The sequence below is a fragment of the Neophocaena asiaeorientalis genome, unplaced genomic scaffold (genome assembly GCF_003031525.2).
Source record: "Neophocaena asiaeorientalis asiaeorientalis breed wild unplaced genomic scaffold, Neophocaena_asiaeorientalis_V1.1 scaffold629, whole genome shotgun sequence".
In the NCBI taxonomy this organism is placed as follows: domain Eukaryota; kingdom Metazoa; phylum Chordata; class Mammalia; order Artiodactyla; family Phocoenidae; genus Neophocaena; species Neophocaena asiaeorientalis.
This window is the reverse complement of record NW_020175468.1, coordinates 1110846-1125810: the sequence shown is the minus strand read 5'-3', so window position 1 is coordinate 1125810 and position 14965 is coordinate 1110846. Positions and strand designations below refer to the sequence as shown.

Sequence of the window (14965 nt, the reverse complement as noted above, 5' to 3'; positions counted from 1 at the left end):
TGGGGAGAGAACTTGGCAGTCTCTGTTTAGAGGACGTGTAGCTGGATTTCGTGTCTCCCCAGCGGGCTTGCAACCTGGGGATGGTCCAGGAGATGCCCCCAAAGGAGAGGAGGGGAGAGCAAGGAGGCGGGGGGCAGGGGACAGGGTTAATTCTGTGCTTCCAGAGCATTCCCCCAGGCCCTGCCCCAAGCCAGGATCACAGAGTTAGGGACACACAATCGGGAACACCCTAGAACCCCCAACAGTCTCAGCGAGACAGCGACAGCGGCTCTCAGCCACCCGCCCACACACACCGATCTCGCACAGCCACATAAACACCCATCCCCCTGGTCTGACCCGGAGCCGCACCTGCAGACACCCACGGTCACACAAACCCGGCCCTGCACACACAGGACCCAGGATGCTGAGCCGGAGGGTCACTCCCTCCCTGGTGCAGACCGTCTGAGTGCCCCTCCCACTTGACCCGTCTGAATCCCTGCCTGTCTGTGTCTCTGTCTCTGTCACTTGTCTCTTTAGGTCTCTCTCACGTCTCGGCCATTTCCGGAGGCTCCCTGGCTCTGGGTGACATTCCATTTGTCTCTGTCTCTGGGTCCCCTTCTCTCCATCCCTGCTGGGATCAACACAATTTCACATGCGTCCCTCCCTGCCTCTGGAACTGCGTCTCCATGTCACAGCCCGTGTGTCTCTCTGCCTCTTTCTGGCCCCTGAGATGTACCTTGGTCCTCATTCACTTCTGGGAGCTCACGTCTCATCTCGCCCACTCATTTTCCTCCTTGTCCTTTCACTGTCTCTGGCTGTCTCCTGTTAGCTCTCTCTCTGTCTCTTTTCCTTCACTCTCAAGTAACTTCCCATTTCCTTCTACTTCTACTCTTCAGAACCCTAGAAATCACTGCTGTTCACAGGTGCTGGGCTGGGATCTTAGTGGAGCCAGGAGGTGGTCTGTGACCTAGGTCAAGTCCAGTCCCATCTCTGAGCCTTTTGTCCCCCATCAGAGAACTGCAAGCAAGGGGGACAGGGTGGGGTGGGGGGTGAGCTGAGACGGGATTAGGGAGGCAGAAAGAGAGCCCCCCTCACCCACCACCCTCTGACCGTTGGGGCTGAGCAAAAGCCGGTGGAAGATACACCAAACTGCATCTCCTCCTCTCTTTTATTCATTGGATGGTTTCCAGATTACGGGAGGAAAGCATCCACTACAAATATGCATAAGAGCAAACCCCACTGTGTCCCGCTCCCCTACCCTCCCCAAACCCACTCTCGAGAGGGAGCCGGCGTCCCCAGCCTTCTCCCACCTACACCGTCAGACACGCAGTTCAGCATCTGTAAGGGATTGGTTAGTTTGTTGATGTTTTTCCCCAGATAGAAACAAAATACAGCCATTTCTCTGCAAAACTGGCTTTTTTTTCCCACTTAACTCTACCTCCGCAACATCTGTAGATATTATTCTATCGTTCCTTTTTTTTTTTTTTCCCCTAAATACTTTATGCCAACACACACACATACATCCACTTACAAAAGTAGATGCTGCAGGAGATTTGGGGGCAATTCTTTTGCCATATTACACGGAGTGGGGACAGGGTGAACCTGGGCGTGGGTGACCCCCCCAGGCCCCCCCGGTTTGTCTGGACTGGGGGCGCCACCTCGTCGGCTCATTTAACAGGTATTTACTGCGCATATAGTCGCTGTTCTAAGCACTGGGAATCTATAAACACAGCAGTGAAGTCCCTGCCCTCGCAGAGCTTACATCCTAGTGGGATGGAGAGAGATCCCACAAACTAAAAAAAAACCTCAGAAGTAAACAGCTAATTTCAGAATGTGACGATTCACGTAGAGAAAATAAGAATGACTCGGCGGAGCTTCCCTGGTGGCGCAGTGGTTGAGAGTCCACCTGCCGATGCAGGGGACGCGGGTTCGTGCCCCGGTCCGGGAAGATCCCACATGCCGTGGAGCGACTGGGCCCGTGAGCCATGACCGCCGAGCCTGCGCGTCCGGAGGCTGTGCTCCTCAACGGGAGAAGCCACAGCAGTGAGAGGCCCGTGTACCGAGAGAAAAAAAAAAAAAAAGAATGACTCGGCAGACAAGTTGGCCTTGTGACCTCAGGTGGTGTCTGAGCAGCTGAAGGGAAGTTCAGACTGAAAGGACGGGAGAAACCAGCCTTGGAAAGATCCCGAGGGAACGGCAGAGGCAAAGGCCCTGCGGTGAGAACCAGCGGAAAGGAACAGGCAGCATGTGGAAGGTTCCCGGGCTCTTGGCTCTGCAACCAGACTACGGGCATCAGTGATAAGAAGGACTTGGGAGATCAGCAAAGAGGAAGAGGGCTCTGGGGGCTCCTCAGTGGCCGTTAGACCAGGCCCAGCCCCTTCTCACAGCTCTTCCCTGCCAAAGCCACACGGACCCGCACTCACGTGGCCCCCACCCCTCCCTCCAGCCGGGCTTCTGCCACCAGCTCCCCAGACGCCCGCCACAAGTTCACACATACTCCTGGGCCTCGGGTTCCCCATCTGTGAGTTCTGGGATGGTGAAATCTAAGCATCCCCTGCATTGGAGGGTCCCATTTCCACCTAAGTTCCTTTGAGGGGCGGCAGATGGTTCTTATCTCCAACTCAAGGTCACTCAGCTTGTTAGAAATCCCCTTCTTTCTTTTTTTTTTTTTTTCTGTTTTTTTTTTTGTTGTTGTTTGGCTGCGTTGGGTCTTTGTTGCTGCACGCAGGCTTTCTCTAGTTGCGGCGAGCGGGGGCTAATCTTCAACAAGCTTCTCTGGTTGCGGAGCACGGGCTCTAGGCATACAGGCTTCAGCAGTTGCGGCCCGCGGGCTCAGTATTTGTGGCTCGTGGGCTTTGTTGCTCCGCGACACGTGGGATCTTCCTGGACCAGGGCTCGAAGCCGTGTCCCCTGCATTGGCAGGCGGATTCTTAACCACTGCACCACCAGGGAAGTCCCAGAAATCCCCTTCTCTCAAGAGAAGGGAATTCACCCACTGCAACCTTCATCCCTTGGTTTATCAAACGGGTATGAGAGCCACTGGTCTGGACTGGCAGAGACCCGTGTGGTCCGTCCCATCACCACTGGATCTCCTGCCAGGCTGGCACCTGCCCCATAAGCATCCTATCAGCCAACACACATAGAGCTGTTTGCAAGCACTTAACTAGCAGGCACTGTATAGAGCCCGTTGCTTGGGTGACCTCCCCCATCCTCTCCCCCACAACCCAATGAGGGAGGCACGACGATCATCCCCACTTACAGGTGGGGAAACTGAGTCTCAGGGAGGGGAAGTAACTTGTGCAACCCAGTGGCACAGCTGGGATTTCAACCCTGGCGGCCCGGCTCCCCGGTCCGTTCTTTTAGCAGCCTGGTCATGCTGGCAGGGTCATGGCAGAGCAGATGCTGACAGCGCATCTGTACATGCGTCGCCGACTCGGGTGGGTGCTGGGCATAGAGCAACCTACAGGCCAGATCTGCTCTGCCCCACTCCCTCCACTCCCGGGGGAACGACACCAAACCGGGGGATAACAATAGATGTTTCTTTAAAAAGAAGGTGCCGTTAGGAACAGCTAGCACTTCTTGGGCCCTTTTTGCTTGCTAAGTGCTGAGCTAAACATTTTACTTGCACGTCCTCATGGAATCCCTGACAAAAAACCCTCCGAGGGACGAACTACTGTTTTTCTCCTTTCTACAGTTGGGGAAACTGAGGCTTAGACTGGCCGGGGGTCACCCAGCCAAGAAACGGGGGGACAGACATTTGATCTATCAGCCCAGACTCCTTAGGGCTTTCTTAGCGAGTCTCTAGAGACCATCCATCCCCTCTACAAACAGTTCCCTGCTCGGAGCTAAGCCCAGCTCTGGGGGACACAACCAAGATTCGGCCCTCAGGGGACTCCTGGCCAGGTAGGGAAGACACCCCTGGACACTGTCCCAGCTGAGTCAGAGGGTACACAGTAGAGAGAGTGGAGACTCTCTGCCTTGAACAGTCAGGGAGGTCCTTCTGGAGGAGGGGTCGTTTGAGTTGGGGTTTTGAAGAATGTGTAAGAGTCCAAGAGGTGGCAAAGCATGTTGTAGGAATCCATTTACATTCACTCATTCAACAAATATTTCCCAAGGCTTTCCAGGCCAGGCCCTGTGCTGGAAGATGTTGGGGATACAGACCTGAGTCAGACCCAGGCTCTGCCCTCAAGAAACTTATAGCTGGGACTTCCCTGGCAGTCCAGGGGTTAGGACTCCACACTTCCACTGCAGGGGTCACGGGTTCAATCCCTGGTCAGGGAACAAAGATCCCACGTGCCGCGTGGTATGCTCAAAAAAAAAAAAAGAAACTTATAGTCTGCTGGGGGAAACAGATACAGTCACCACAGCCATAAGGGAGGTAGTCCAGGCATTGTGGGAACACAGACTAGGGCTGGAGGGAGTAGGGAGTCAGAGTTTCCCAAGCAGAATTCCTGCAGAGGGGACCTCATGTGCACTAGCTTGTTTATTTTTATATTAAACATCTCTTGAGGCCTCCTGTAGACCAGGCCCTGAGCTGGGTGATGCTGGAGGTGGGGAGACCCAGGCCCTGCCCTAAGAGGCTCCCGTCTGGTGAGGAAAGCAGACCTGAAAACAGTGCAGGGTGACTGGGACTGAGACAGAGGGAGGGGCTGGGCCCAGTGACAGGGTGGTGGAATGGCTAACCTGACCCCCACCCCCATTTACCGAAGCCCAGAGAGGGGAAGGGACTTACCCAAGGTCACACGGCATGGAGGGTCCTCCTGAGCCTGGAGTCTGGGAACTCCATGAGACAGACATGCAGACCCACAACATCCAAATTTATAGACACACAGACCAGGAATCGAAGACCCACTTGAGATAACTTCATCACTCATCTCCCAAGACTGCCCGCAGCCAGGGCCCAGCTGGGCATGCTGGGGAAACAGATGGCCTGAGCCAGGTCCTGCCCCGGAGAGGCAGCTGGGGGAGGCAGAGAGCTCTGATCCACGGAGCCCTGGGAGCAGAGCGGGAGCTCACATGGGCTCGGATGGGCCATCTCTCCTAGGAGGTCCCTGGAGAAGGAGAAGCGTTTTGATGGCAAACAGTGGGAAGGAGGGAGAGGGGAGCAAAAGTGGGAAATGCAGAGCTGGGCTACACTAGGGGAGAGGAGGCAGGAGAGTGATGCCGGGGCCCCGGACTCCAGGCTGAGGGGCTGGAACTTCGTCCTGGGGGCCATGCCGAGTGTTGGAAAGATCCCTCTGGCAAGGAGTGTGCGTCTGTCTGTCTTTCTGTCTGCCGTACATATGATTAAGATCCTGCCCACCTCTGTGAGGTCCACTCCCCACCCCAGGGCCCTAGCCTGAGCTCAGGAGTCCCGGGTTCTTCCCTGAAGTGGGGCACCTTAGACAGCTTCCTCTGCAACCCCCAGACTGGGGTTGTCCTCCTTGAACCCTGGACAGTGGCTGTCACAGGGCTGGGGGGAGGGGGGCAGGTGGGGTGATTTTGCCCCCTGGGAGGTATCTGGCAATGTAATTTTGGTTGGGGCAGGGGAGCTACTGGCATCTAGGGGGTCGAGGCCAGGGGAGCTGCGGAACATCCTACACTGCATAGGACGGCCCCGCAATGAAGAATCACCCGGCCCCCAATGTCAATGGTGCCGAGATGGAGAAACCTTGGTCTAGGACGTGTGTGACCAGGGGTATGACAAACCCTGTGGGGGTGGCGGGTGTGCGGATAGGGCTGTGTGTGATCTGATCAGAGGTGACAGCGTGAGTGCATGCACCCGATTCTTGGCCCAGGGCAGCCCCTTTGTATTTGAGAGGCTACAACTGTGTCGCTGTTTCACTGCACAGGCCGTATCTTCATGCACGACTTTCCAGGGTAGGGCGTGGCGATGAGCACAGCCCTCCGGCTGGTAGTGTCACTGTGACCAATTCAGCCAGTGTGTGTGTGTATGTGTGTGTGTGTGTGTGTGTGAGAGAGAGAGAGAGAGAGAGACAGCCCTCCAGGTAGGGCTGTAACCACGTGTAGACTTTGCACCTGCGTGTGAGGGCCCGCTGGTGTCAGTGTAACCGTGTGGGGCCGGTTGTATACGGTGGGGCGGATCAGGGTGCCATGTCCCTCCGGTGGCTGAGAGGCATGCTTCTGGGAGAGAGTTGTCTTTTCTAACTGACCTTCTGCTGGGTGTGTGTCCTGGGCTGTGTGTGTCAGCATGAGTATTTAGGTCTCTGTCCTGCTGAGCAGGACCCATTGCCATGCGTGGGACTATCTCCTGGCCCCGGGGCTGGCTCTGCGCATCTCTCCTGGACCCTGGTGACTGTGTGTGTGTCTGTCTGTCCCCTGGCCGCCCCCTCCTTCCTAGGGTTCTGCGTGGCAGCATCCTCTCTGCACAGCTCAGGACGGGCAAGTCCCTTCCCTCCCTCCAGGGCCCTTCAGATTACAGGGGCGACTCTGGCCCGGGTGAGCCCAGGGTGAGGGGCTGCAAACCCCCAGGGCCTGGCGAGCCCACTGCACTGGCTCTGGCCCAGCCCCGTCCAGAGGCGCTGCTGATGGAGAGGGCCTCTGGGAGTCGTTGGCGGGGCACGGGCAATTAACTCATTAGATTAATTAGGTCCTCATCCTGGGGTGGGGGCCAGGGCAGCCCCGTGTAGACCCGTGCCGCCCTGGCATCCAAGGTCATCCGGCCGCCTCCTTTCCCCTCCTGGTGCTGTCTCCATCCACCGCCTCCGCGTGCCCAGCTCCCACTCCCTGGCCCCGGTCCAGCCGCTGGCCACGGTCCACAGAGAGATGAATGGCGGGGGTGGGGGGGGGCGCTGCAGCGCGCAGGCAGGCGTGGGCATGCGTCCTCAAGAGCGTGCCCCACCGGGCACGGGCACACGGGGGAGTCTGTGTAGACGCGAGGCTCCCTGTAGCATGCCTCAGTGCGTCCTGGGCGTCTGTGATAGACGTGTGTCCGCGTGGATATTTGTGTCCATCCGCGTTTGTGTGCGTGTTTGCATTTGCATGTCTGGATGTCTGTGTGCACTTATGTGGGTGTCGAGGATCTCCCTGAAGCGTGTCTTTCCACGTGTTTCTGAATTAATGTGTGTAACTGTATCTGTGTGCGTGTGTCTGTTACATCTGTATATGTATCTGTGTATATGTGTGTCTATGTACCCATGAGTCGGTGAATATGTGTATGTGTGCCTGTGTACGCGGGTATCTGTGTATGTATGTGTGTATTCTTGAATCTGTGTGTCTGTACACTGTGAACATGTATGTGTGTGCCGTGTCTGCATGTGTGTCTATCTGTGCTTGCATACGTACCTGTGTGCACATCTGTGCATATCTCTTTGTATCTGCACGTATGCCGTTCTGTAACTGTGAGGCTGTGCATGTCTGTGTGTGCGCACGTCTGTACACAGCATCTCTGAGTGTGTATGTGTGTCTCTGTGCACATACACGTGTGTTCGCGTGCTGTGATTGTGTGCTGTCTCTGGAGGTGCATAGGTTTGTGTGTCCCAGTCTGTCTGGGTCAGTGTGGGCTTGTGGGAAGGTGTTGCGTGTGTCTGCTCTGAGTGTGTCTGCCATGTGTGTCTCTGAAAACAACAGTGAACGTGTACGCCGGTGGGTGTGGGAAGTGTCTGTATCTGCAGGCGTGTGTGTGTGTGTGTGTGTGTATACAGATGTGTACAGTCCCGCCGAGCTGAGCTGCCCTCCCTTCCACAGGGCTGCTGTCCCAGAGCCTGGAGTTCAGCTCCCCTGCGGACAACTACACAGTGTGCGAAGGTGACAACGCCACGCTAAGGTAGGGAGACCCGGAGGGTGCTGCCCCTTCACCTTCCTTGGGGGGAAATGGTCCTGATCTCCAGGCACAGCCCATACCTCCCCGTCAAGAGAGAGTCATTGGGGCCCAGACTCTGGGCCCAGGCCCACCCCTGGGCCTCAGTGTCCCCATCGGTCAAATGGGTGGAGGAATGGTGACCACCACCTGGGTTGTTGTGCGGATTCAAGAGTCTGTACACACGCCCTGAGCTTAGAGAGCCTGGCACACTGTGGCTTCTCGGTGAGAGCCGGGGTTACACACCCCAGCTCTCTGCCTCCCCAGTCTGCGTCTGTCCCCCTCTCTCTGGATCCCTGTCCCCCTCTCTCTGAGTCTCTGTCCCCCTCTCTCTGGGTCTCTATCCTTCTATCTCTGGGTCCCTCATCATTCTGCACCTTTGTCCCTCTCCCCCAGTGTGTCTTTCCCCCCTCTTCTTGGGTCTCTGACACACAACAATCACTCAATAGCCATCAGCTGTCATTCTGTTGTACACTTGGGCTCACAGCTCTCCCTCTCTGAGGCTCAGTTTGCCCACCTGTAAAGTGGGTGCAGTCACACCTGCCTCCAAGGACTGCAGTGGGAACTGGAGATGCAGTGGGCCTTCCTCCCCCCCACCACCAAGCCCCCATGATGGGGGACCCTGGAGGGCCGGGGGGTGGTGTGGGAGAGAAGAAAACCATCTTGCCTTCGTCCTCCCCGCCAGCTGCTTCATCGATGAGCACGTGACCCGAGTGGCCTGGCTGAACCGCTCCAACATCCTGTACGCGGGCAACGACCGCTGGACCAGCGACCCGAGAGTACGGCTGCTCACCAACACGCCCGAGGAGTTCTCCATCCTCATCACCCAGGTGGGGCTGGGCGACGAGGGCCTCTACACCTGCTCCTTCCAGACCCGCCGCCAGCCGTACACCACTCAGGTCTACCTCATCGTCCACGGTGAGCCCTCAGCTGAGGCCCTGGGTGGGGGTGGGCGGGATGGGCCCGGGCGGCGGGCGCAGGGGACAGGGGACCCTCATGTCCTCGCCGATCCCTGGGACACAGCCATGGGAAGGCAGACACACACCCTGCCCTCACGAATTCCAGCCAAGCAGAGGGAGGGAAAGTCACAGGCAACTTCTAGGGCAGGAGAGCTACAGGGCCAAGCGTGGACTCGGAGGAAGACCGCATTCATTCACTCAGCCCTGTTTATGGAGCACCTACTACCTGCAAGCATTGCTCCGCGGGCTGGGGACAGAGAAGGAGCCAGGCAGGCTGTCCCTGCCCCTTTGGAGGTGACTTTCCAAGGAGAGGCAGCTTCCCAGACATAACATCTGAGCTGAGACCTTCAGGTGGGTGCAGGGCTGGTCCCGGAAAAAGAAGAGCACGTGCGGGGGCTGGATGCGCAGAGTGGGAAAGGTGGGGCTGGAGAAATCCACGGAGAGGGCAGGAGGCTGCCTCACGTGGCATCAGAGGTGGTCTGGAGTGCAGGGAGCACTTGGAGAGACGGGACCACAGGGACAGCCCGGCGGGGCCGTTGACAAGCCCCGACTTGAAGCCAGAGTCCTCCAGGTTCCGAGCTCACCGCCACCACCCAGGGGCTGAGGGACCCAGAGCAAGCCGGGCGGTCTCAGACTCCGCATCTGCAAAACAGGGATGACGCTGTCATGTATCAAGTCCCAAACATCGTCAGCTGGAAGGGGCACCTTTATTTTATGCCTGGCTAGAAATGGAAAAAAAACAAAACAAAAGACCCCTCCCAGTGAAACACTGGCGTCCTACATCATAAAGCCATCCTGATTGGAGAAATGTGCAAACGGGTGGGGTGGAGGTGGGAAACGCCCCCGTGTGTTAGAATGGATGAGTAGAGCAACAGCTACCCCAGAAGGGAGTAGTGAGGGTTTAATGGGTTAATTTTTGCCAAACACTTAGAACACCGTAAACTTACACACAGCAAGCACCATACGGGCATTCGTTAAATCATTTTTTTAATAGTAATACTAATCGATAAAAATAGAGATGGGGCAGGAGGAATTCAGGCCAGAAGAGAGAAAATAGAAACCAAGTTAGGAGGAAGGTGGAGAGAGACTGAGAAGGAGTGAGGAAGACAAGACCAGCAGCTGGAGAAGCAGCCAGACCCAGAGGGAATGGAACACACAGGATTGCTTACAGAAAGAGGAGTGTCAGCTGGACCCCTGCGTCTGAGGGGGGAGGGGCCGGGGGCCTGGACCCTGGGTCTGAGGGGAGAGGAGCTGGGGGCCTGGATCCTGGGTCTGAGGGGAGAGGAGCTGGGGGCCTGGATCCTGGTCTGAAGGAGGAGGGGCCAGGCCTGGATCCTGGGTCTTGGGAGCCCACATCTGGCCTCTCACTGACCTTCCCTCCGGCCTGCAGTCCCCGCCCGCATCGTGAATATCTCTTCGCCTGTGACCGTGAACGAGGGGAGCAATGTGAACCTGCTCTGCCTGGCCGTGGGGCGGCCGGAGCCCACGGTCACCTGGAGGCAGCTCCGAGGTGAGGACCCCACCCCTGGCCGAAAGCCCCTTCCCCCACTCCGCAGTCTGGGCCCCTCAATTCCCCATATCCCTAGCTAGATACCCAGAATCTCCCATTACCCCCCTCCTTTGATTCCCCCGGAACCCTTGTGATGACTGGATTTCCCCCTCCTACCCTGGTCCTGTTATTTCACTGGAAGGCCCCAGAGCCTTAGAGCCTTCCCCACTTGCCATCCCAGGCCTGGGCTCTTTCCTCCAAATCACCTCCTAGATCCCAACTTGCCCCACATCCCCGACCCCAGTAGCCTCAGTCTCTTTCCCCCCAGCTCACAGGATTGTCCTGGACTCAGACCCCTACCACTAGATGGCCAGAGCCAGGTTACAGCCGCGGCCCTGGCCCACGTTCCCGTCTCCTGCTCACATCACTACATCTCTGCCAGATGCCTTAGGCCAGTGGTCCTCAGAGTGTGGTCCCCAGACTGGCAGCATTGGCATCACCTGGAAACTTGACAGAAATGCACATTCTTTGGCCCACCCCAGAGCTAACGAGTCAGAACCACCCCTCCCCACATCACCACCACAGTCTGTCCGAACAAGCCCTTCAAGTGATTCCAGCGCTAGGGCTAAGAACCATGGCTGCCCCCAAACAGAGTGCCAAGGGGCCTGAAAGGGACATTCCAGGTCCCAGACATCACCCACTCCCCTTTTACCTAGATCTCTACTACCATTTCCCAGATCCCTAGATCCTTACTCACTGGGTCTTTGGAGACCAATTGTGCCAATCGGTAGATCCCTTGAGACCCCAGAACCCAATAACTAGGTCTCAGACCCTTGGATCCTCCCCTAGTGGTTCATCTGAGCCCCACAGTCCGGGTCTCGAGTTTCTGGATCCCTGGATGCTCTGAGTCCCAAAGGGTCTTCTGAGCCAGCGCTCTGTCATGAGACCCCAGATATCTGGATTGCTGACCCCAGTCACCAGATCCCGATTCCTTGGGCCCCAAGGGCTAGATCCCAGAACTCTGGATCCTCCCCACTGGGTCCTGTGAGTCACATGATCTGAGGTACGGACTCCCAGATCACTGTATCCCCTGAACGCCCCCAATTCTAGGACCCTCCCCACTGGGTTCTAGTTACTAAGCCCCAGATGCTCATTCTGTGCCCCACCCCTAGCAGGAGATCCCAGGCCCGGCAAGCCCCTCCCCATTCCCACTGACCCGGGCACTCCAGGCCCTGCGCTGTCCGCCCCGCTGATGTGTGTCCGTGTTGTACCCGTGTTGTCCCGTGTTAAGTGTTTGTGTCTGGCCCCGCCCCCTCCCCTCCCCTCCCACCACAGATGGCTTCACCTCGGAAGGTGAGATCCTTGAGATTTACGACATCCAGCGGGGCCAGGCCGGGGAATACGAGTGCGTGACTCACAACGGAGTTAACTCTGCGCCTGACAGCCGTCGCGTGCTGGTCACAGTCAACTGTGAGCCCCCCCTGGCACTGGGCACGAAAGCGGGGCGGGTCCTGGGTCCCTGGGGATGAAGGGTGTGAGGGAGGAGGAAGGGGGTGAGTCTGCGCGAGGAAGGAGTCTTTGTGCGGGGGGGATGCTGGAGACCTGGACTCCTGGTAAGGAGAGAGGAGCGGGCTGGGGGTGGGACCCCTTCGTCCCCACCCGGCTAGGAGAATTCGCTGACCCTGGTCCCTCACCAGATCCTCCGACCATCACGGACGTGACCAGCGCCCGCACAGCCGTGGGCCGGGCTGCCCTCCTGCGCTGTGAAGCTATGGCGGTGCCCCCCGCGGATTTCCAGTGGTACAAGGATGACAGACTGTGAGGACGGCACCGGGGCCGGCCGTGGTGGTGATGGTGGTGGTGGTGGGGTCCTTGGTCCTTTGGACCGCGGGGAGGGGGGCAGAGGGAGCAGAGTACTGGCTCCTGAGAACTTGAGGGTCCGGCTTCTAGGTGTTGGGGTCCTCTGAGCCCCAGGGAAACTGTGGTGGCTTACTGGAAATTTGGGTCCCAGGATGATGAATGCTGGAGCCCGGTCTCCTCCAGCTCTTCAGGAAGAAGGTCTGGGGTGGGGGTCGATACTGAGGATCCAGCAGAGAAGTTTTAGGGTTAGGGACCATTACATCTGGGGTCTAGCGGGGCCTGGGTGCCCCTAGTGGTCGGAGGTACACACTGAGAGAGTCCAGTGTCCCTGAGGGGCTAGGCTGCCTGGAGAGGGGCGTCGGTGGGAGTGGCCCGAGATCCATGGGGCGCTAGAACCCGAGGCTAGGGGTCGCTGGGGTAGGGAACAGAATGTAGGGTCTCCAGGGAATCGGGGAGCCTGACAGGGGGTTGGGCTTTCCGCCTGGAGAGGGCCCCGGGCCGGGGTCCTGCGGCCTGGTCCCTGACCCGGATACCCGGCAGGCTGAGCAGTGGCACGGCCGAGGGCCTGAAGGTGCAGACGGAGCGCACCCGCTCGATGCTTCTCTTCGCCAACGTGAGCGCCCGGCATTACGGCAACTACACGTGTCGCGCAGCCAACCGGCTGGGAATGTCCAGCGCCTCCATGCGGCTCCTGCGTGCGTCCCTGAGCGGCAGGAGGGGCGGGGCCGGAGCGGCGTGGGTGGGGCCGGGGCTGAGTGGGCGGGGCCAGAGAGGTGGAGATGCCGGGCCGAACCCGGACTGTCCCCGAACTTAGGAAAGAGACGCACCCTCGACTGAGCAAGAAACCGATCTCTTCTACAGACACATTCATTGGGCGCCCACTAAGGGCCAGGCATTGGGTGCTCGGGACACAGCAATGCACAAAAGAGCCAAGGTCTAGGGACTTGCACAGCTTACAGTCTAGCAGTAGTAGAAAAGCAATAAACAAGTAGACACATAAGTAAAATGAAAAGCCAACGAATACATACACACATAGATAAGCCAAAAAAAATTTTTGCATATCAATAAGGGCTACGAAGAAAATAAATAATAGAATTGGGGACGGTAGCATTGGATAAGCTCATCGGAGAAAGCTTCCTGGAGGGGGTAACATTTGAACTGAGACCTGAGTGGTCGGGAGAAGGCAGCCCTGCCAAGATCTGTGGGGAGAGCTTTGTAAGTGGAGAAGACAGTCATCAGCCAGATGCTTAGACTAAAACAGTCAGAGGACAGGCACACTGAGTGAAAGCCCAGAAAGGTCCCCAGGAGGCATCCTCAGACAGCACCCTCAGAGCAGAGACAAGACGCTCGGGAGAGACACACGTGGGGTCTCCCCACTCTGGGCCTCCTCCCCTGACCCTCTCTCTTTCCCCAGGCCCAGGATCCCTGGAGAACTCGGCCCCAAGGCCCCCAGGGCCTCTGGCCCTCCTCTCCGCCCTGGGCTGGCTGTGGTGGAGGATGTAGGAAGAACCCAGTGCCCTGGAGTCCCCCCGCGGGCGGTCTGAGGCCGAGAGCAAGAGGAGAAGGGGGAACAAGCGCCGCGGGTCTCGAGGGAGCAGAGGAGCTCTAAGAGGAAAAGGAAGAGAAGGAGGAAAGATCTTTACAGAACCCATCACTGTGAGGGATAACGCAAAATTATGCATCTTTCTACAGCCATTCTCGCCACTGTTCACCTTTCCGATTGTGACCCATCCCCGGCCACCCCACACCCGTCTCTTAGCTCAGGCTGTCAACTGGATCGCGTGTGTGTAGTGGGTGTGAGAGTGAGCCTGCACGCGCGTGTGTGCGTGTGTGTGTGTATGAATGGGTGGGAAAGGGAGCTCAGCACTCTTCCCTCCTCGACACCCCGCACATCCACTGCCCCCAACCTTGCTGTCTCTCACCTCTGGCTTGAGGTAGGTATGGGGGCTTCGTGCCAGAAGCTGTGAGGAGAGGTTTTCCAGGCTCCCTACTTTCCCAATATATGCATTCACACCACCCGCTCCCCACCCTGTTGAAAGGCTGTCTCCTGGGCAGGTTGGGAGTGGGCAGGGCCATCACGCTTGTCTGTCAAGCTGTCACTCAGCCTCTGTGAGCAGGTGCATGATCTCCATCTTGGCTCTGGGCCTCCCTGCTGTCAGCCGGCTGGCTGCCTGGAGCCGGAGGCCCCATCACTGGCTCAGCGGCCTGAGACCGTCCCACTTTTCCTGTCCCTCCCCACCCTGGACTTTCTGGCCCCCTCCTGGGCCAATCGGTGCTTCCATCCAAATGTCAGGCTGGTGCCTGTTGCCACCTGTGTGTCTCAGTGCTTTGCCCTACCCTGCCCCCACTCCCCTCGACCACCTGCAGCGCCAACCAGCTGCAGCCGGCCCACAGGTGTGGGCTTGCTGGGCTACCACTCCCTGGCCTCTCCACCGGCTGAACCTCCTAAAGGCTGACCTGACCACCCTCACACACACTCACACACACACACACACACATACACACACACACCAGCGACTGTGACCAGCAATAGCCCCCCCGGCTCCAGCTGTCCTGTAGCTGGTGACCAGCTGTAGTTCCCCCCAGGATGGGCAACTGTTATCAGGAAGGGGCTCTGAGGCTGTAACTTCAGCTCTGATTGTAGGAACACCCCGCCCTGGCACACCACGTCACACAAGGTGGGGGAGAGAGAGGCATCACACAGTCCTGAGCCCACACCAAGATGCCACGTCACCAGCTCCAACTCCCGGGAGACCCTCTATAAACACCCACCCTGAACTACACCCCCCAAAGCTTGGGACGGGGAGAGAGGGCAGAGCAGGGGCAGAGGGGCAAGGAGCAGTGACTGTACCTCAGACGGGGGCGTGGACCCCATCCCAC

The 14965-nt window shown here is 58.0% G+C and overlaps 1 protein-coding gene across 1 annotated transcript in view; it reads left to right on the top strand.

Annotated features, from left to right (window-relative positions):
* Positions 1-14959, top strand: part of IGLON5 (IgLON family member 5) — a 25985-nt gene extending 11026 nt beyond the window's left edge. The window contains exons 2-8 of the mRNA XM_024768214.1: positions 7666-7744; positions 8463-8695; positions 10127-10246; positions 11561-11695; positions 11923-12043; positions 12626-12780; positions 13500-14959. Coding sequence (XP_024623982.1) covers positions 7666-7744; positions 8463-8695; positions 10127-10246; positions 11561-11695; positions 11923-12043; positions 12626-12780; positions 13500-13588 — 932 coding nt within the window. The 3' untranslated portion in view covers positions 13589-14959. The remainder of the gene's footprint in view (positions 1-7665; positions 7745-8462; positions 8696-10126; positions 10247-11560; positions 11696-11922; positions 12044-12625; positions 12781-13499) is intronic.
* Positions 14960-14965: the final 6 nt, after the last annotated feature.